This window comes from Oryctolagus cuniculus, chromosome 10 (genome assembly GCF_964237555.1).
Source record: "Oryctolagus cuniculus chromosome 10, mOryCun1.1, whole genome shotgun sequence".
NCBI classification, from domain to species: Eukaryota; Metazoa; Chordata; class Mammalia; order Lagomorpha; family Leporidae; genus Oryctolagus; species Oryctolagus cuniculus.
The window spans coordinates 40931823-40953891 of NC_091441.1; the positions used below are offsets into that span (position 1 = coordinate 40931823).

General features: G+C 43.4%; 1 protein-coding gene across 5 annotated transcripts in view; it reads left to right on the forward strand.

Annotated features, from left to right (window-relative positions):
• Nucleotides 1-19900, forward strand: part of TPGS2 (tubulin polyglutamylase complex subunit 2) — an 81275-nt gene extending 61375 nt beyond the window's left edge. For 3 of the 5 annotated variants that reach the window (XM_051851990.2, XM_051851989.2, XM_070050306.1), the window contains 5 exons: nucleotides 7845-7932; nucleotides 9901-10029; nucleotides 15837-15950; nucleotides 17824-17984; nucleotides 19386-19900. In XM_051851990.2, coding sequence (XP_051707950.1) covers nucleotides 7845-7932; nucleotides 9901-10029; nucleotides 15837-15950; nucleotides 17824-17984; nucleotides 19386-19613 — 720 coding nt within the window. In that variant the 3' untranslated portion in view covers nucleotides 19614-19900. Of the gene's footprint in view, nucleotides 1-7844; nucleotides 7933-9900; nucleotides 10030-15836; nucleotides 15951-17823; nucleotides 17985-18577; nucleotides 18825-19385 lie in introns of all 5 variants that reach the window. The other 2 variants (XR_011379364.1, XR_007921796.2) reach the window with 1 other exon arrangement.
• The last annotated feature ends 2169 nt before the right edge of the window (nucleotides 19901-22069 follow it).

Genomic DNA, 22069 nt, shown 5'->3' on the forward strand with positions numbered 1-22069 from the left:
TTCTCTAACTCTGCCTGTCAAAAAAAAAAAAATATGGTAAATAACAGAGTTAAAGATTCAGCAAAGAAATGAAAAAATAAATACATAGATGGATAAATATTAGACATCTTACGGGGCAAAACACAGCTAAGTGTCGCAGATAACTGTTAACTACATCAACAGCTAATGCTTTCCAACCCTCCTTGGAATTTTAACTTATTTATTCAATAAAAATTCTAAGCTCCTAAAAGTGAGCCAGGCATTGTGTCTGGTTTTGACCCTAGGGATTCAATGGTAAGTTGTTGTTTTTTTTTTTTTTTTTTAAGATTTATTATTTCTTTGAAATTCAGAGTTATAGGGAGAGAGAGATCACTCTTCCATCCACTGGTTTACTCCCCAAATGGCTGCAATGCTGGGGGCTGGGCCAGGCCAAAGCCTGGCGTCAGGAGCTTCTTTCATATCTCCCACGTGGGTGCTGGGGCACAAGCAGTTAGGCCATCCTCCAGCTTTCCCAGGCACATTAGCAGGGAGCTGGATTGGAAGTGGAGCAGCCAGGTCTCAAACTGGTGCCTATACGGGATGCTGGCATGGCAGGCATCAGCTTTACCCTCTACACCACAATGCCGACCTCAAATGTTCTATTCTTACCTCTTGGTCTAAGAGTATAGATTGTTTAAGTGCAATTGCAAGTTGGACTAAATACTGTGAAAGAGGTAAAAGCAATATCAAGAGGCCTGACCTGGTTGAGGAAAGATTTCCCCAAAGAATCCACGAGAAGGTATAAATTAGGCACGTGAAATCTGGCAAGAAGGGGCTTTCAGCCTGTATGAAGGCTGTAGGGTGAGGAGTACACTATTCTGAGAACACAGAGCACAGGAGAGCAAGGGAGAAAGGTCAGCCAAGACCAGGACACGCAGGCCTCATGCATCCTCAGGAATTTGCTCTTTGTCTTGGCAGCAAAGGGAGCTATTGCAATGTTCTAAGTAGGGAACTGTGAAGGTTCTGCTTTGGGAAGATCACTGTGGCTATTGAGTAGCAAATGGATTTGAATAAGGGCAAGATATTGCCCCACTGCAAATAAGTGCTTACTAATATATCACATCAGTTATTTCATATTAAATGAATAACAACTCCACAAGGTGGGAGTGGTATCTCCAATTTATAGATGAAGAAATGAGGCTCAAATACTTACCAAGCAGCAGATCCTGAATTTGAACTCAGTTGCCTGCCTCTACACATATGCCCTTTGTGCCCTGCCAGGCTGCCCCTACACTAGAGGACAGCATTGTGGGAGTCTTGCCCTTGGCAGCCAGGCAGCCCCTTGGTGTGTATTCAGTGCTGCCACTGTGACTCCCCTCCCTGGACTGCAGTTGAGGTTTCTTTCCAGGACTTCTGCTCAGCAGCACCCCAGTTTTTCTTGTGGGCTCATTCAGCCCCCACCACATTTCCACCCTCAGCTCCCGAATTCTGGAACACAGTCAAACTCTTACTGGACAATCCTGTCAGACCCTGCTCCTGGTGTCGCTGTGGCTCTGCCAGTCTGGCCTGGTCGGCTTTGTTGAGAGTCAGAGAAAAGATGTGGTTAGGGCATCCCTGTTGATCCATTCCAGTTTTAAGTCACCCTTTAAGGAGAACTAACTTAGGGCTCTGCCGTGAGCCTGAGATACTGGTGACTTCCTCAGTGCTGGAGACCTAGGAGGGAGGGTGAGAGGACAGGAATGCTGTAGCCAGGGTGCAAACACCGTGAAGACATTAAATAAGTATACCACTTATTTAATAGGGTAATTCCTGAGGCTGTTCTTATTTCTTGTACCAGATGCTCCTCAGAAGTCTAAGAAGCCTTTACCCGTTTGTCCCAGTTTTCCTTGTTGCACTACAGTATACTCATTTGGAACATGTCTTCCATAGCTGCTTTTCAGAATCTTTAAAGGATCTCACTGGGATCTAATCTGCCTCCGAGACCACGCAGCTGTGTGGGGTTCCCTACACATAATGCAGTGCCATTAGGGGAATAGCCATGAGGGGGCCGAAAGGATGAAGGGGGAGGCCTGAGCAAACAATTTCTGACTTCCCGTGACAGATGGATCTTCCTTCAGATGTACTCAGTTGGAGGAATTTCTGTGAAAGTACTTCGAATAATCAGTTGCATTGATTTGAGATTTTCCTCTGAGTCCTCTAAGCACAAATATGCCAGACCTAAAGTACAAACAGTATTGGGATCAGAAATATAAGCATGTTTCTTTGACTTGGGCTTGGTTTGTCTGGGTTTTTTGAAGGCTTGTAGGGGACTTCAAAACTAATGTAGAAGGCAGGAAATAGATTCAGTTTTTATATAATACTTTTTTCTGGCTATGCTGAACAACACATCACATAAGAATTTGGAAAATATAAAAATTAAGAATGAAAAGTCCTCTATGGTATTACTACCTAGACATAACTGTTGTTGATGTATTCTTGGTTGTGTATTTGGTTGCCAGGTGGGCAATGGGTGATGGTCCAAGGATTCCCTGTGAGTTCATGAATGGGAAATGGGCCGTGGTCTCCTGGAACAGATGCTGGATGTATTAAGTATGTACATTTTTCTGAGTAGAAATTTCTTCAGATTCTCAAAGGAGTTTATAACTCCCTAAAACTTAGGAGCAAGTCTTTGAATGATTTCTGAATCAAAATGGGACAGTGCTCTATGTGCTATTATGGTCTCTCTTTGTCTGATAAGCAATGGAGGGCAGGAATTTTGAGCTTATCCTCCATTCTCACCCAAAGGATTGCTGAAGACCATGTTTACACAGGAGCAGGCCTGCGGATTCAGTCCTGACTCATGCCTGCTTCCGGAAGTGCCTGTAGCAGAGGAGCAAGAGAATCCCAAGCCTCTGATACGTCCCACTTGTGTAGGAGCTGACCCTAGAGACTTGTCTCCTTGGAGACACCCCAGGTGACAGTCTCCATGCAGTGTACCTGATGCTCACAGTTGCAAGAAGAAGGGGGCCTATGCCTCTGCCTCTTTGGGCAACTGCAGCCCACCAGGCAACTCAGTGTGGTATCATATACTAGTAAGGGCATAATGGCATTAGAGTGTGAGAAAAAGCCTGAAGCAGAAGTCCTAAGCCAGCTGTGGGCCTTAGCCAAGTAATGTAACTTCTCTGGGCCTCATGTTCATCATCTGTGAATAAGTAGTTTGAAATCAGTGTTAGTGTAGAATTCACCCTAGCTGTTATATAATACACTGCAATTCTGTGATGCAAAGCCAGGAAGGAAAGTTGAAAACTAAAACTTAATTAACCATGTACCTGCTGTAGTCCCCTGCAGGTAGAGGGAAAACTGAACATTTTCTCATTTTCATATATTTCACCCTATTTTGTTCTTTAAAAAGCAGTTTCAGTCTGCCTGGTATTGTGCCATTGTATGATTTTTGTTTACGGTGGCTGCTGCCTGTCTTTTGTAGTGATGGTCATTAGTAAGACTCACTTTCTACACTGAGCTCTTCATCTTTCAGGCACCACGACAGCATCAACCTCCTAATTCTCACAGCAGCCTGGTGCCAGGAGAGTGCTGTTATCATTAAGCATTTCAGTAACATTTCATGTTTGCTGAGAAGTTCTTGATTGGTTAGACTCTCCAATCCCAAGATAAAAATTCAATTTACTGATGGTGAAACTATGGCCCACAGAGACCAAATGCTTTGGCAGAGCATTCCCTTTTCAGCCTCACTTTCTTGAAAATCTACAGAGCCTTCTTGCAGGTCTTTCCTTCAAAAGCCCTTGTTAGGGATTTATTGTAAGCATTCCCAGTGGGAGTACTTAGCCCCTGACCTTCAACCTGTGTCTCCTCCAGCTACTTAGCTATTTGTTCCTTTGCATACCTCATAGGTAGAAAATTTGTCTAAATCAAGAGTCAAGAAATGTTCCTTTAAAGGAACAGAGGGTAAATTGTTTAGGCTCCTATGGGCCTAAGCTGCCTGTCATATCTACTCATTTCCACCATCATAGCAATGAACAGAGCCATCAGCTAGTACTGAAATGCAGTGCATGCCTGTGGGAATAAAATTTCACAAAAACAGATGGCACATGTCCAGTGGGCCAGTTTATTAACCCCTGATGTAAATTACTGTCTTCCCCCATCCTCCCTTCACTTCCCAGTTCTCCATCCTTCTACAAACTCACCACCACCATTCCTTGGTCACCACTGTGTCAGGATCACTGGGGACCTCTTCACTGCTGAAGCCTTACTTTACCCCTTGCCATCTTCCCTCCTGCATCTCTCATTGTTAACTATGCCCTTACCTTCTAGCTCTCCTCTCTTGGATTCTAAAGCACCACCCTCTTGATTCTTCTGACTTTCCTCTCTGTTCTCCTGGTGCGTTACCCACAGATCCCTGTTACACACTTGTCTCTATATGAATTGGAGTATGTTCAGCTCAAGGAGATAGAATATTAAGCTGACAGTGCCTTTAACAAATAGGAATTAATATTTCTTGTGAAACAAGTCTTGAGTTGACAGTTACAGTTAGTTCAAGAGCTCTGACAATGCTAAGCTGTTAGCTCCGAAATTCTTTTTATCCTTTTCCTTTATGTTGGCAAAATGACTACTACAAGCCCACCTAACTGTTACAAGCTCAAGGCAAAGACAAGAGTTAAAGGCCACCTTTCTCGAGAAGCCTCTTCTTTAGACTTGTGTTTGTGGGTGAATGCCCAGCACGAGTTGCAGAGGTCCTGAGAATGAGTATTTAACGGGGCGTACTGCCTTACCAAACAAAATGGAGGCTGTGTCATGGAGGCTGCTAAGGCATGTGCGTTTGAATAAGAAACCCATGTGTGTGACACAGCCTCCTGCATCCAGCTTCATTCCTCATGCTGTCCCTAGTGCAGGGCACAGTATTTATTCCAGAACAGACAGAAGGACCTAATTAGATAAGACACAAAGGTCAGAAAGAGTGTAGGACCTCCCATAGCCACTGGGCTGCTGTTCTGTCAGCAGTCCTGCTTCACACTGAGATGAGGCTCCCATCCTCACTACCTCTGAAGACTAGTTCCTCCTTCCATTGTAAATCGATGATTGGTTAAGCCCGAGGGCATTACTACAAGAGTGCTGTGCCCCAGAAGAGTTTCCATAGATTGTTTTGTGCTTATCGCCTTGTTTCCAGCAACATTTTAGTCTTCCTTGAAAGGCTGCTTGGGCAACCTGTTCTCTGGCTGTGGTTGCAAACACACCCACAGAGAACCTGCTGCACACAGACGGCACCTATAGAAACATTCATTTCTGTCCATGGCTCCATTGCTGACCTGCCCCCGCATCTGCTGCCCGGCCTGCTTCCCTGGTAAAGTGGCAGAGGGAACATGGAGTACAGGAATGCCCAGAAGGACGGAAGCAAGCAGGAGGCCCTTTCCCCTAGGACTCGGGCAGTGCCAATGAAGCTTTCCTGGGAATCCAATTGATAGCTCCCCAAACTGACAAAGTAGCAACAGATCTTGTGATGGATGCTTTCTAGAGTAGATTAAAGAAACTGTTGTTGATATGTTCCATAGGAGGAGAAAGTGTTGGAAATTGAGAGCTGTGTGACCAGATCATCATTGGGCTAGATGGAGATTGCAGTCTCGTGTTGATTCTGTCACCTGATATTCTAGGTACTGGTCAGCCGTGTTACTCTCCCTTTCTGACTTCTCCCAAACCCTCCCTCCATCCACTTTCTGCTAGTCTTCTTCCATTACTCCCCACCTTACCCTACCCCAAAATAAAGATTGACCATAATCTGGTATGGGGAGAAGCCCTCTTAAGTGGACTGATTACTCCCTAGGAAAAAGCAAACTGTTTCCAGACTGGCTGAAAGAGAAATTCAAATGACAGTGACCCTGAGTTTCTGGCTAGTGCAGAGGAACCACCTAAACGCTGTCCCCTGAAAGCTCCCTTCAGAAGAGCTAAATGTGGTAGGAAGGGCTGAGGGGCTGCAAGCTCAGCAGCTGGCTTGGAGTGCCGGAGGCATAAAAGTCTGGTGCAAAGCAGCAGCCGAGTCAGGCCAGCAGTCATTTATATTGTGATGACAGTATAGGCTTCACGTGTCTCATGAACTGTGTTTACATATTTAATGTTTATATCAGTATTTGAAATGTATTACATATTTTTTTCTACAAAGAATTTCAGCTGATTTTTAAAATACAGGTGTAAAATGATATTAAAATTTATTTCTTGGATAAAATAAATACTGTAGCAAATGTTATAATCACTATTACTGAATTCCCCAGCCCTTCCATCTGGGCTCTCACTGAATCCCAATGAAGGCTGGTAGACAGTAGTTACCCCCGTGTCCACCACTAGATGGCAGTGGCAATCAACATTCCCTAGCAGTTGGCGTTTTCTGGTGACAGAAGAATCTTGTCAGAACACTGGTAACTGTAGGCTTCCTTTGACAGGGCCCTGCAGGTGGCAGACGGGCATTCTGAATGCACACTTTTTCCCTTTGAAAGCACAGAGTATGTAGCTGTACAGGAAGCACTAGAATAAAACTCCAGATAACTGAGTAGGAAAATCAATAAATTAACCTGAGGAGTCCAAGAATTCCTTAGTGCCACATCTGTGAGATTGAGAAAGAGATGGTAGAGAGAAGGAAAAAATTGATATTTTTAGATGAAAGAAATTGACAACTTCATTGAAATGGCAGCTGTTGTCCATTTACTTATTTGAAAGGCGTGCTGAAAAAGCACCTGCAGGCTTGAAGCTTTCTTCTCACATATAGTTACTGAAGATGCTATAGCCTTGAATCCTAATTCCCTCAGCTTCTCTTCCTGTCATGCTAATACCCCTCCCACCTCCAGTATTTCATAGATTCCGTATTAGAGTTAATTCTTTTTAAATGACTGTTAATAGAATTTATTTTTGAACCTAGATTCATAGAGTTCGAATGACATCTCTCAGGTCACCCAGCCAGTGGCAGAACTTGGGCATGAGCTCAGATTGTCCTGCTACATTATACTTCCCCACACATTGCTTCCTAGAGCTGACTGACAGCATAACGTGAAGCAAACGTGATGTAAGCACTGTCACTCTGGCATAAACCAGAAGTTTGGACAGAGTTATTAGCATGTTCCCTGTTTGCCCTATAATCCTAACAAGATAGCACTCCAAGAGGCCCAGGAAAAGAGTTTGAGAAGTCATCCTTCTATCCACCTAGGGAGTTGAGGGCCAAAGAACACTGGTGAGGCAAGTGCACAGTGTGAGCCATTTACAACTTAGGGCTTGCTCCTAGTACCTCTTGAAAGCATACTAAGCTATTTCTTTGTCTCCACTGTCAGTTTAGATGACTTGTTACTCACATGAAATATTTTTATATACCCTGTTTATTGGGCTTCCCTACTTTCAAAGAATGGTCATAACTATTAGAATAGGTTCATTACATTAAGTGCTCTGGAAATATATGTGTGTGTGTATATATATATATATTTTTTAAGATGTTCTCATTTGTCTGCTGATTCATTTCAGAAGCTAATCTGTGAGCATCAGTCTGAAATTTGTGGCAATGATTGCTTTGCCATCAGTACGGTCAGACTTTACCTGGGACCTCCTCTTCCATGATTTTCCCTGTCTCCTCTTCTGCCTGTTCCCTTCTACTTCCTTCTCCAGCCAGCTGCCCTGGAGGCAGTGTCAAGGTGGGGTACAGGCCTGGTCTGCTTTATCTGGTGAGGCAGAATAAAGGTCAAACTAGAAACTGCTTGCAGACCCCAGAGCCTTTCTACTAGGCTTTTGTAGGTAGTTATCCAGAGTATTAATATTTTGGGGGTCTGAAACATGGTAAATAGTGTTCCCAATGCTTTAATCACAGCCCTTTACCCTCTTTCCAAGTTATCACCTAACAGCCAGCTTCTTTGTGATTCTAGAAAAATGACTGTGTGATGCCTGAGGATGTGAAGAACTTTTACCTGATGACCAATGGCTTCCACATGACATGGAGTGTGAAGCTGGATGGTGAGTCAGCCTCCTAGCTGGAGGGGACAACTCTGAGGGCACTTATACCTTGTGAGGCTTTGAATATGGACAGTTTTCATGGGAGCCCTCAAATGCCATGCTGTGTCTGGAAACTGCTATTGTCTGCCAGGGCTAACAGTCACTATCTGTGCTTTGCCCACCATCTCTCCATGTCAGAATCTCACTGCTACTGAACTGGAAGCTCAATTTGCAGGCTTCTGGCTGGAATGAGGTGGAGGAAAACATTCATCTGTCACAAAAAGCCCAAGCTCCCTAATATGTAAAGCTTCTGAGGACTCCCAGGTTGTCTCTTTCAGGCCCTTGTGTTATTGCCACTATCACAAGACCTCAAGGTTTGAATCCCCAAAGCAGAGCCTTTCTTTCTCTCAGATCACCTTAGCCCTAGTCACCCACCAAACCAGTTCCTAGGCTAGATTTAGCTTTCAGTGTGTGTAGAACAAAAAATGGCCTTGTGGATGTGGGAGCTCACAACCTTGTACCTGTTGGAGATCACTGGGACTATGTAGGTATGAAAGACAGCCCTGCACATTTGCATGAAGACTCTTGTAAAATCTTAAAAGCTGGGAAACCCTGAGTCCAGCCCATTCCTGGCAGATCTCCCAGCCTCCAACTTCTCAAAGGTCTTTATTGTCTCCAGCTCCAACCACATCCTCAAATGTGCTTGCCTTGGAAAGCACCTGCACCTCCCCACTGCTCTCCCTAAGAACACACTGACTTCGATTGCCCAGCGCATCCACAAAGCTGACCTCTTACGCTCCTCTGCCTCCATACCTGAACCCCTTTGTTTGGTGATTCCCAAAGCCTATCTCCCACTGCTGACTAGAGGTCCTTCTTTTAGTTTACTAAGCTTTTAGCTTACAGTCTTTTCCTCCAGTGGCCCAAAGATCAGCCTCATCACCAGCATCAGAGCCCTCCCTTAAGGCCTTTGGGCTCTGGAGCAACACAAGGGAACAAACCAAACTGCCTTGCCCACATCATGGGAACAGGCTAGCTCTTCTCCAGCCTGCCTCAAGGAAGGAAAGGTTCATAAATATTTCACTAATAAGTCCCTGTTCATTATTATAATGACTTCTGTAATTTAATTTTCCCAGTCCTGGGCTTCTTATCCCCATTGTCATTCCCATTCTTAACTGACTAGCCGGAGTCAATGACAGAAAAGGCAACACAAATAGTCTCCACTATCTACCTCTTTAGTGATATTTTCTTCTTAGACATTCCATGGTCTATATACCACCTGTTTCAACCATTCCAGTTTGCTCAACAATCTGGTTTCTGTCTTTGTGTGCCATCCTTTGTCAAGCATCCTATAATACAAAGGCTCTGTATAACAGATAAGGAAAACATGCACTCTTCCTTTTCCTTATGTATACCCTAATCATAGAAAGGTAGAACCAAGCAAGAAGGCTGCTACGTACTCTCCACTGAATAAGGAAAAATGACAGATTTTTCCATCATGACAGTTATTAAAAAAAAAAAAAAGTAAAAATGGCCAGCTATATAATCAAAGCCATTTCTCCTTTGAAAAATAAAGCTCTTTCTGCAGAATACTGACTAAACAAAGGGAGGGGGAAGCAAAACCATACTTAAGTCCTTTACTCTTCAAATGAAGTCCCCAAGCCCAGATTTCCCAGGTGGTTTTTTTTTTTTTTTTTTTTTTAGTACTTCCTTTTAAAATTTTCTTTATTTCAATTTCAAATCATAATAAATGTAGTGGGGCTCTTCATCACTTTTAGCTTCTAGTTCTTTTTCTTTTTTTTTTTTCTTTTTCATGAAAGTTTGGTTTTTTTGGGGCATGCAGTAAGTGATCGTCCTCTTTCCACCTTCTGTCAGATCCTTCAGCTGATACCAAACAGTAACTGAGCTTAGGTTACTCAAGCAGAAACCCTTGTGATGACCATTGTAACAGGCTGTCACTCCATGTAATTCTCCTTTTTAATGTTCTCCTAGATAACATCATTCCACTGGGCAGCATGACAATTAACAGCATCTCAAAACTGACCCAGCTTAACCAGTCTTCCATGTATTCACTTCCTAACGCACCAACTCTGGCAGACCTGGAGGACGATATCCATGAAGGTACCTGAAGGAATTTTTCCTCTGAGTTAGAAATCAGCCTTCTTATTTCCCTCTTATAATATTGAGAACCACGGGAGATACTATGGTATTGTGATGTGTTCTACCAAGCATAAAGCCCATTTTTTTAAAAAAGATTTATTTATTTATTTGATAGGCAGAGGCAGAGAGAGAGAGAGGTCTTCCAATCGCTGGTTCACTCCCCAGATGGCTGCAAGGGCTGGAACTTGGCTGATCTAAACCTAGAGCCAGGAGCTTCTTCCAGGTCTCCCATGCGGATGCAGGGGCCCAAGGGCTTGGGCATCTTCTACTGCTTTCCCAGACCATAATGCCGAGAGCTAGATCGGTGTGGAGCAACCGGGACTCAAACTGGCTCCCATATGGGAGGCCGGCACTGCAGGCAATGGCTTTACCCACTACTTCACAGTAAGACCTGGGAAAAGAGTTAACTGTAATCTACATCAACAAAGTAATTTTTCATGAAGGGATTGAGGGCTTTGTTGTGTTTCTAGTATTCAGTTCAGTACCTGACACATAGTAGACACTTAACAAATACTTGATGAATGAATGAGTGTTATAGATTAAACATCAATCAACATTTCAGAATCAAGAGGCAGTCTAAATGTAGCTCCATTCTTCTAGCTCTTTGCTCTTCTCAGTGACTGGTCCATGAGTCATGACTGCTAAATCCTATAGCAATTGAGTATAAGGACTTCTTCAGTCAGAATTATTTGGCTGCATGTAACAGAGACCCAATTACAATGTCTACACAGTACTTTATTTTTCTCTTAACAAAATATCTGGAATTGGCTAGTGGAGCTGATAAAGTATCTCTGTGGCTTCCTGCTGTACCACCCTTTGGGTATGGTTTTCATCCTCATGGTTGAGGAATACGGCCTTTACTCCAGCCTTCAAGTCTATGTTCCTGGTAGGGAGAAGAGTAAAAGACACATACACAAAAACTGGCACTTGACAGGATCTCTCCCTTTTTATCAGGAAAACAATAGTCTTCTCTCTCCCAATAGTCATTGGGCAGAACGGAATTGAAGGCAACAAAGGAATCTAAGGAGGTGTTTTTAATTATGTAATAGTGTCTCCTCAAAGAGAATTGGAGATTAATTAAGAAACCTTAATAGGTATTTATAGTGATGAAAAGCTAAGACAGTTACAAAGAAAGGAAGTTTATTTTGACGGGTCACAGTCCAAGATAGGGCAGATGCAGTTGGTTCAGCTTTCTGGCGAGGCTAGAGGATGGCAGTGCACAGGAAGGATCAGAGTGAGCAAGGAAGCAGAAGGGATTCTACTTCTATACCCATCCCTCTCACAAGAATTACCTTCAAGGTAATTACCTTCAAGGTCTCATGGAAGACCCCCTTCTAGACATCGTAATTGGATTGTTTCCACCCTTCCTAGTACCATTAACTTACAACTTTGGGAGCTGTATCCTATTCAAACGATAGCAGAAAGAAAGGGAGGATGAATGAATGATGAATAGAGAACTAGCATTGCCAGTACTGAGGCCTTGGGGGTTCATTGATGTCCCAGCAGAGAGAACTGATGTAAGGCTTTCTCCCTGAAGTGGACAAGCAAGTGGACACTAATACCAGAAGAGTTCAAGAGCAAAGACTGGAACGTGATGGGTCTTCAGAAGAGCCTGTCTGTCATTCAGAGATCTGTGAAATCCCAAGGGTGGGGCAAAGTCACATTTGCTTCCTATGTGTTTGCTGGAGCTTCTCTAAAATTTAATAGGGGCCGGCGCCACAGCTCACTAGGCTAATCCTCTGCCTGCGGTGCCGGCACCCCGGGTTCTAGTCCCGGTTGGGGCACTGGATTCTGTCCCGATTGCTCCTTTTCCAGTCCAGCTCTTTGCTGTGGCCTGGGAAGGCAGTGGAGGATGGCCCAGGTCCTTGGGCCCTGCACCCGCATGGGAGACCAGGAGGAAGCACCTGGCTCCTGGCTTCGGGTCGGAGCAGCACGCCGGCCGCAGTGGCCATTTGAGGGGTGAATCAACAGAAAAAGGAAGACCTTTCTCTCTCTCTCTCACTGTCTAACTCTGCCTGTCAAAAAAAAAAAAAAAAAGTTAATAGGTAGACTGTCTGCCGTGCCCTTGAGGCTGAACAGTGAAGTAGACTAGGTAATAAGATGGGACTCAGTGAGCCCAAGCAGAGGGACTGAGCTGGGTGTAGTGAACACATTGTCCTCTATACCTGTGGGCATACAAACCACATGGCCTTGTGGCACACCTCTGACACTGGTATCCCACATGTCTCAGCTGCTCCACTTCCAGTGCAGCTCCCAGCTAATGGCCTGAGACAAGCAGCAGAAGACGGCCCAAGTTCTTGGGCCGCTATCACCTACATGGGAGACCCAGATGAAGCTCCTGGCTTCAGCCTGGCCCAGCCCTTGCCATTGCAGCCATATGGGGAGTGAACCAACAAATGGAAGATATTCTCTTTCCCTCTTTCAAATAAATATTTTTAAAAAACAAAAAGATTGAAAGGACTCACCTAAACCCAAATTGTATAGAGGAAAAAACACATACCCTAACATGGAAAAAAAAAAATTACAAGCCTCTAGGAAAAAAGATTAATTTGTGAAGGAGTAATATACAAAAGCTAGTAGTAGTAGCATTGTTGTATATCAATAACAAATTACCTAAAAAAAAATTAGAAAAGCAGTCTTTTTTCCCATAGTAACAGCAACAACAAACTTCTAGCAGTAAACTTAACCAACGAAGTGGAAGAGCTTTATAATGAAAGCTATAAAATATTCATAAAAGAAACTAAAGAAGATATAAAGAAGTGGAATGATGTCTCATGTTCATGGGTTAGCAAAATAAGTATTGTTAATAATACCCAAGTAATGTCTAAAGCATTTTACAGAATCATTATAATTTCTTTTGAAGCACCATTGATATTTACAGAACTAGAGAAAAATTTGTACAGACCCCAAATAGCCAAAGCAATCTTCAGCAGTATGTACAAAGCAGGAGGCATTACACTCAGGATTGTATACCACAAAGCCAAAGTAATTAGAACAGCATGGTATGGGCATAAAACAAGGAACTGAATAGAGAGCCTAGAAGTAAACCCATGCACTTCAGCCAACTGATGCAAACAGACATCAGAGAGAAGACAGTCTTTTCAATACATGATGTTGGGAAAACTGGATAACTACATACAGAAGAATGAAATTAGAGGAATCAGTGCTGTGGTGTAGTGGGTAAAGCTGCCACCTGCAATGCTGGCATCCCATATGGGGACCAGTTCGAGTCCTGTCAGCTCCACTTCCCATCCAGCTCCCTGCTAATGTACCTGGGAAAGCAGTGGAAGATGGCTCGAGTGCCTGGGCCCGTGTACCCACGTGGGAGACCCTGAAGAAGCTCCTAGCTTCAGCCTGGCCCAGCCCTGGCCATTGCAGCCACTTGGGGAGTGAACCAGCAGATGGAAGCTCTCTCTCTCTCTCTACCTATCTTACTCTGCCTTTCAGGTAAATAAATAAATCTTTTTTTAAAAAAATGAAATAAGAACCCTATTGCTCACATGTACAAAAATTAACTCAAACCAGATTAAAAGCCTAAATGTAAAATAAAATATATTAGAATAAAATATATTTAGGACATTGGAATAGGCAAGGATCTTTTTAGATCAGATCCCAAAAGCAAAAATAGACAAATGAGATTTTTATCAACCTACAGAGATTCTACACAGCAAAGAAAACAATAGAGTGAAAAAACAACCTATAGAATATGAGAAAACATTTGCAAGCTATACTTCTGCCCTTGGGAACTAAGATATATAAGGAACACAACTTAATAGCAAAAAAAAAATCAATTTAAAAATAAACATTAGGGCAGGCATTTAGCCTAGCAGTTAAGACATCTGCAACTGATAGAGTACCTGGGCTTGATTTCCAGCCTGAGCCCCTGACTTCAGCTTCCTGTTAATATAGATCCTGAGAGGCAACAGGGATGACTCAAGTAACTGGGTCCCTGCCACCGAGGTGGGAGCATTCCCAGCTCAGTCTCTGCCCATCCCCAGCTTTTCAATGCATTTGGGAATTAACCAGAAAATGCAAATTCTGTCTGTAGGTCAGTTTGTCTATCTAATATAATATTTTTAAAAATGAGCAAAGGAAGATCTTCCTTTGAGAAGATATACAAATAGCCAATAGGTAGGTGACAAAATGCTCAGCATCACTACTTATCAGAGAAATGCGAATAAAAATCAAGTCGTGGCTGTTCCGCTTCCGATCCAGCTCTCTGCTATGGCTTGGGAAAGCAGAAGATGGCCCAAGGAGCTATCTTGGGGCACCCACGTGGAAGACCCAGGAAAAGCTCCTGGCTTTGGATGGGCATAGCTGCAGCCATTGCAGCCATCTGGGGAGTGAACCAGCAGATAGGAGACCTCTGTCTCTGCCTCTCTAACTCTGCCTTTCAAGTAAATAAATAAATCTTAAAAAAAAAAAAAGCAACAAAGGAAACAACAGAGTGAAGACATAACCAACAGAATGGGAGAAAAAATTTGCAAATTAAAGGAATAATATCTAGAATATGAAAGAAATTTAAAAAACTTTAATAGTAAAAAGCAAATAATCCAGTTAAGGAGTGGGCAAAGAATCTGAATAGACATTTGCATATATTGAACCATCCTTGCATCCCTGGGATGAATCCCACTTGATCATAGTAATCTTTTAATGTGCTGTTGGGTTTGATTTGCTAGTATTTTGTTCAAAGCTTTTTTATCTGTGTTCATCAAGGATATTGGCTTGAACTGTTTTCTTTTTGTTGTATCAGTGGTTTTAGCATGCTACTTTGAGCTGGTGGAGGTGTGATGTGGGCAACTCTTGTCCTTGCCATTTTCGGTGTGTCATCTTATTATTCTAAAACCAATCATTGTGATATTTTCCTTAGGTCTTGTGAAGGTGGCCTGGTACACACAAAAAAAAAGCTCTTTAAATTGGTGTTACTACTAAAGTGTGTTACTCAGCTTCCATCTTGATCTGCCTCCACTTTGTGATAGTTCTTTTCTCAGACCCAAGCTATGAGCATCCCTCCTCCACCTCCACCCACCCATGGCCTTCATGGCCTCCTGGCTATACTTCGGTTGAAAAAATTTACATATCAAAAGAACAGAAAACATTAAAATCTCCACTGTAATCAGGGGAATAATTGAATGACATGAGTAAAAATAGGAAATAGAAAAGAAAAAGAAACTGTGTTATAATTAAACAATTTAAAGATGAAAGGAATAAAAGATTAATCATCCATAAATGTGACTGTACAAAGACCATGAATATTGCAACATTCACTGTGGAATAATGATAAAGTGAGTGCCTGTCAATTGGGGTGAGGAATAGATACACCAACATCAAGCTGTCACTAAAAAGAATGAATGAGTTATAAAACATTCCTTATGGGCCTTCCATATGGTATTTTGCATAGAAAGCAAGAATCAGATTATGTGTATAGTATTCCCATTTTTGTACAGCAAACAATCCCAGGAAAAATTGATATTAACCACAGGCCATTCAAATTGGACTAACTTTATGTGGTTCCACTCCCAAGAAGTTCTGTTTGCTTTCCTCCTATCACCTTTTGTCTAGATTCCTGACACTGTCTTGGTAGTGGGGAGGCCCAGCCAGCCACAACCATAGATGAGATCCAGTGTATTTAGAGAATAGAATTCATTTGAAAACGGCATTTAAGAAAATGTCTGAAATAGGCTCATCCTTCCTGTCTTCTCATCCTAGCAAAGTTGGATGTATGTATTTGAATTGAGTTTGTTTGAACACTAACTTCTGGTTTGCAGGCAGTGAGGACCAGCCAGAGAAGCCTCACTTTGATTCTCGTAATGTGATATTTGAGCTGGACTCATGCAATGGGAATGGGAAGGTTTGCCTTGTCTACAAAACTGGGAAACCAGGTAAGAATCCTTTATAAACTTGGTCTTGTAGTTGGATAGTCTTACCTGACCTTGCTTGTCCACCATCACATAAAAGTTATGATACTTCCCTGTCCTCCTGAGATGCTGGCAGGTCTCTTGCAGGTGTCAGGATCCATAAATCCCCTTTGGTTCCCTCTGAGCTTCCCCTCTAGGCAAATTATTAGTGTTTTTAGTCATCTTTTTTTATGAGTTATTGCAATGTAAGTAGGGTAATAGGCAAGTAAAATCTAAAAGAGTCATTGTTTATAGACTCCACAGCAGATTCAGACATCAGGTAAAAATTCAGGAAACAAATTATCTTGGTTTTATATTTCTATGTTCAAGCCAGTAATAAAACCTGAATTACTGAACCTCTGGATCTTGGGTGGGGAATCAAGAGAAAAAAGCTCCAGGCCCTTGAGCAGCAGCCACCAGCTGGTCCACTAACAGCAAGCAGGTCCGGCCTTAGCATAGAGACTGAAACTGCAGAGCTGCATAAGGACAAGCCCTCTTCAGGCAGCTGTCTGTCTGGTGAGGAGAGACAGGCACCAGAATTTATCTGTAGGGGGAGGAGAAATCATCTCCAGCTGGAAGAATCTTTGCCTTTGAACTGTCTCTTGAACTATGCATAGGAATTAGATGGGGATTTTGGAGAGAATTGGTGGGGGAAATGTGGCACCCAACAAGCAAAGGTACAGATGGGCAAAAGCCATGCCATTGGGAGGTACAACTGATGTGTGAGGAATGACAAACCCAATTCAGTAGGACACATAGTTCATCTGGAAACTAGGGAAATGAAGGAAGAAGGCCAGTTGCTTGCTGTCATGCGGAACTTTGAAAGACAAGCAAAGAGTTTGGGCATAATGTAGAAAACATTGGGGACTCAAAGTTGTTTAGCAGAATGTCACAAACTTGATGGTAGAGGCCATGTAGGGAGAAGTGACAGCTATCTAGACAGCAGATATACTAGGGTAGGATTAGTGGCAAGAATGGAAGGTCACAGCAGGTGCAAGGCAGGAGCAGGTATGATATGAGTGATATGAGCCTGCTTCAGTTCAGTCTGGACATCACACAGAACACAGGGGATTCCCAAGGATGAACTGGTCTGGACTGCACCATGGGAATTCTGGTTCCTGAGAGAGGCCTCTTCAGAAACACCTGAGCCATTCAGAGTTTCTATCCCCTGGGAAATCTGAGTCCACTCTGTTCCCAAAGGAGGAGAGGAATGCTCATTCCCACAGAAAGCATCTGCTTGGTGTACTTCCAGATGGCTACAGTCCAGCACAGAAATCAACCTGCTGATGAGAATTTATAAAATAATGTCAAAGAAAATGGTAAAAGTGGCCACTGGATGGAGCTGGCGCTGTGGCACAGTGGCACAGTGGTTAATGCCCTGGTCTGAAGTGCCGGCATCCCATATGGGTACAGGTTCTAGTCATGGCTGCTTCACTTCCAACCCAGCTCTCTGCTAGGGCCTGGGAAAGCAGTAGAAGATGGCCCAAAGTCCTTGGGTCCCTGCACCCGCGTGGGAGACTTAGAAGAAGCTCCTGGCTTCTGGCTTCAGATCGGCATAGCTCTGGCCGTTGTGGCCATCTGGGGAGTGAACCATTGGACAGAAGACCTCTCTCTCTCATCTGTCTCTCCTCTGTGTAACTCTTTCAAAATAACTAAAAAAAAAAAAAAAAAAAGTGGCCACTGGAGAATGGGACTAGAAGGTTGGGAGTGGAAGTAAAGGAACTTTTACTTTGTATTTTACATTCTTTCTACTACTAGAATTTTTTTTTCAGTCATGAATATACACTGAATTTATAGTTAATAGGGGAAGCAATGTTAAGCTGTCCCTCATCGTTCATTGTCTTTGTCTGATTTTTAGCATCAGCCCAAGACACTGAGATCTGGTTCCTGGACAGAGCATTATACTGGCATTTTCTCACTGATACTTTTACCGCCTATTATCGCCTGCTCATCACCCACCTGGGCCTGCCCCAGTGGCAGTATGCCTTCACCAGCTATGGTATCAGCCCTCAGGCCAAGGTAAGGGGTTATCTCAAACTGCAGAATGTGCCAAAATCTTTTCAGGAAATGGTTAAATTGCAGATTCTCACCATCTGCATCTGATTAAAGAAATGGAGAGTAGAGCCCAGGAACCTGGATTTTCAGTAAGCAGGGCTGGCACTGGCACTTCCACTATGGGTGGACTGGACAGTATCACTTTATAGTGATCTAGTTAAGTGTTCCCAAACTTGGCCAATCCTCAGAATCATCTGGAAGGTTTTTATTTTTCTCTAAATTTCACTGGGACACTTCTGTCCGGATGATTGTTTTGTTGGATTGGCAATACGTGAATGCTCACCAGAAGAGTGAGAAGTATTCCCCTGTCTTCCCAGCTACTTCCCTAGAGGCAGCCACCATAGCCAGTTTCTTTTGTGCCCTTCACAAGATACTCTTTACATAGAATACGTATGCATACATTTTTTTGGGTCCTTCATTCTAAATCACAAGTGCAATTGTTCTGTACCTTATTCCTTTTACTTAATTCTTCAATGTCAGTCATGGAGAGCTGTTTTGACCTTCTTGATTGGCTACAGCATATTGCATCGTATGGGTGTGCATCATTTATATTACAGGTCTGGGCACCACTTCAAACAGTCAGAAGCCAGGTAATACTGATGTAAAGCCTAGTTTCAGAACAAGTGTAGATGGAAGAACTATTGACTGGAGTGAGCCAGTCTGGGCTCCTTCATAGTGGTTTCTCACAAGGACTAACAGCTCCACCCTACTATGCATTCATCTAGAAGGCCTCACTGTCCTCAATGTCAAATAATGACCATGTCCATCTGGTTAAGACTGTGAGGTGGCTGTCGTCAATGAAAGGTCAGTAAATATGGATGTCCTTTGCCGTCAGCTGCCTAGAAAGCCAGTAGGGCAGAGAAAACCGATATATGCAGCCTGCCTGTGGAAAGGCCTGCACCAGCCTCTGTCAGTCCCTCCCTAGAGAAGACTGATAGGGAGTAGCTGGTTAGGGGCCAGAACAGTTAGAAAGAGACTGTCCCCTGGTAACTTGGGATCTAGCATCCAAGGCTCAATCTCACTCAATTAGAAGGAAGGATACTCAGATTCTGAGTTCTCATACTGTATTTGTTTACAGGACTCATAAAATAATATGTGTATCTTACCGGGAGCAAGTGTGTACAGGTTGAGTATCCTTTATCTGAAGTGTTTTGCACCAGAAGTGTTTCAGATTTCAGAGTTTCTCAGAGTTTGACATATTTGCATAGACTTAAAATTTCTGATTTAACATTAGTGATACTCAACTTGTACTCTGTTCTCTCTGTGCTTCTTGTCCCCAGCTTTCTACCCCAACCCCACTAAAGATCACAAAGAATGGCATTCCTGCTTTGAATTTTGACACTGTCTCCCAATTTTGCTCCACAGCAATGGTTCAACATGTATAAACCCATCACCTACAACACAAACCTGCTCACAGAAGAGACTGACTGCTTTGTGAACAAGCTGGATCCCAGTAAAGTGTTTAAAAGCAAGAACAAGATCATAACCCCCAAAAAGAAAGGGCCTGTGCAGCCTACAGGAGGCCAGAAAGGGGCCTCTGGTTCTTCCACCTCTAAATCCTCTTCTGGCTCTGGAAACTCCATCCGGAAATGAGCGCTTCACCTCCTCACCACAACGATTTCCGTGCTCGGATGGCCCCAGGCTCACTCTGTATGTGTGGAACTGCAGACCTTCTCCCATTTGAATGAGCAAAACCCTAGGCCTCTTCCCCCCACTGGCATTAGCTAGGAGTTGGAAGGACACACTGAAGTTTCCCCCAGTCCTTCCCTCGCCCCTCCTCGTTGCAGGTGTGCCATTCCCTGCCTTTGTAAGCTGTGGGGATTTCCAGATCTTTATAAGTGGCCAAATAAAGCTACTGAGAGCTTTCCTGTCTTTCTAAACCCAACCCTCAGTGATTAGAGAAGTCGCCAAAGAAATCCATGGTTTTGACCCATGAAGTGTGATGGCTGCACTGTTCATTCGGTAGCCACTTGTTATTATACATGGCTACTTACACTTGCATTACAGTCATGTCCTCCGTTGCATTAGCCACATTTCAAGTACTCATGTGGCTAGAAGAGTCCATAATGGACAGTACAGAGGTAGATTTCCACCATCACAGAAAGCTCTTTTGAACAGCACTACATTAGAATATTTTCATACTGTTCTTCCTTAGATGAATTCATTTTTATTAGATAATGTTGACGCCTTACTTCGATGGGCCATATATTCCTTACTTCCTTTATCCCAAAAGTAGCTCACTCTGCTCATTTCCTTTTCCATTTCCCATAAAGTTTGTCTTCCTCAACTGTTTCCTTCTTGCTTCAGTTTTACGTTGCAGGGTTGCTCATTTGCCAAAATTATCTTAAGTAGAGGTATACGTCTGCTGTACTTTATTCTAGCCACAGAAAATCTCAATGTAGCTGTGCAGGTTTCCTCACAGTTTTGATGAAACCAGTCACTGTTGACAAAAGCTTCTCCTGGTCCTGCCTAATGACAGAGCTGAATCGTCCAGCCCCCTACTGTGTGGTCCCCTGACATCCTTGCAACAGACCATCCTCTGCCTAGAATATGCTGGGATTCCAAGAGTTCCTTTGTAGTTAAATTGCATGTAATTCAGAAATAATTTTTTCTAAGACTCATAGGGATACACACTAGACTTCTAGCCAGCCTATATATGAAGATAAAAAGCTCACGGAAGATGGAATTAAAATTTATTTTGGCACGAAAGTTTTTAAATCAATGCATCATTTTCATACTACTATTTTTTTTCATGACATGTTGAAGATCCCTCATATGCTTGATACTTAAGTCTGAACTTACCTACTACATCTACTGGAACTTCTAGAGAGGGTTGCTCGGGTTTTCATTTAGGAGTGTCTGTTTCCACACTCCACAGTCTTGGCAGTAGGCTGAAGCAAGGCCTTCTCTCTGCTTCCCAGCAGGGAAATTAAGACCTATTTGTGACTTGCTCAGCCCCAGGGTCCTTGGTGACTGACTGTGCACAAAGACCCAGAGTTCAGAGGACAAAGATTTTTGAGGAGTAAGGGCCCAAGGTCCATACCACCTGCGCCTTCACTCCTAGCTGGATTGCCCTCTCCTTTCTGCTGCTCTCCACCTCTGTGATGGTCATTCCTTTGCACTCACTGCTCGTCTCTGCCAGCTCATCCAGTGTTTCTTTTCCACGACCCACTGGGAGACTAAAAGCAGTCCCTAGGGTTCTCCACCTGCACTTCTGCTCTGAAACTTCTGAATATTTATGGAGTTTTAGATTTTTTGACTGTTCGCTACAGTGATAAATTCATAAAAAACCGCCTTCAGTCCTCCCTCCACCAACCACTCTCCACAGCCCATAGGGAAACCAAGACAGATAGTTGGCTTTCAGTAATCAGGGTGGACTCCAGCTGGTTACTTTGCCATTTTTGTTTAGTGGTCAAAAGTCTGGGAGTATAAAATGAGCTTCCTGTTAATAGCTGGTTCAGTTGCTTTAAAAATCTACCTGGATCAGTTTTGCCAATTCATTTCTAAAAGGAAGGTATTTAAAATAGCAATAATTTTTACCCTGTCTATCCCCAAACTATTTTCAATTGAGCCTGGTCATTTTATTTATGACTTAACTACATCAAAACTTTCCTAACTTAGACATGTTGGCCATTCTAACTTATTTGCTTAGTATTACACTTTTTTTTTTTTAATTTTTTTTTTTTTTTTGACAGGCAGAGTGGATAGTGAGAGAGAGAAAGGTCTTCCTTTGCCGTTGGTTCACCCTCCAATGGCCGCCGCAGTCAGCGCGCTGCGGCCGGCGCACCGCTCTGATCCGATGGCAGGAGCCAGATGCTTCTCCTGGTCTCCCATGGGGTGCAGGGCCCAAGCACTGGGGCCATCCTCCACTGCCTTCCTGGGCCACAGAGAGCTGGCCTGGAAGAGGGGTAACCGGGACAGAATCCAGCGCCCCGACCGGGACTAGAACCCGGTGTGCCGGCGCCACAAGGCGGAGGATTAGCCTAGTGAGCCACGGCGTTGGCAGTATTACACTTCCAGTGTTGATAGGTGTAGAATTCATAGAGTGG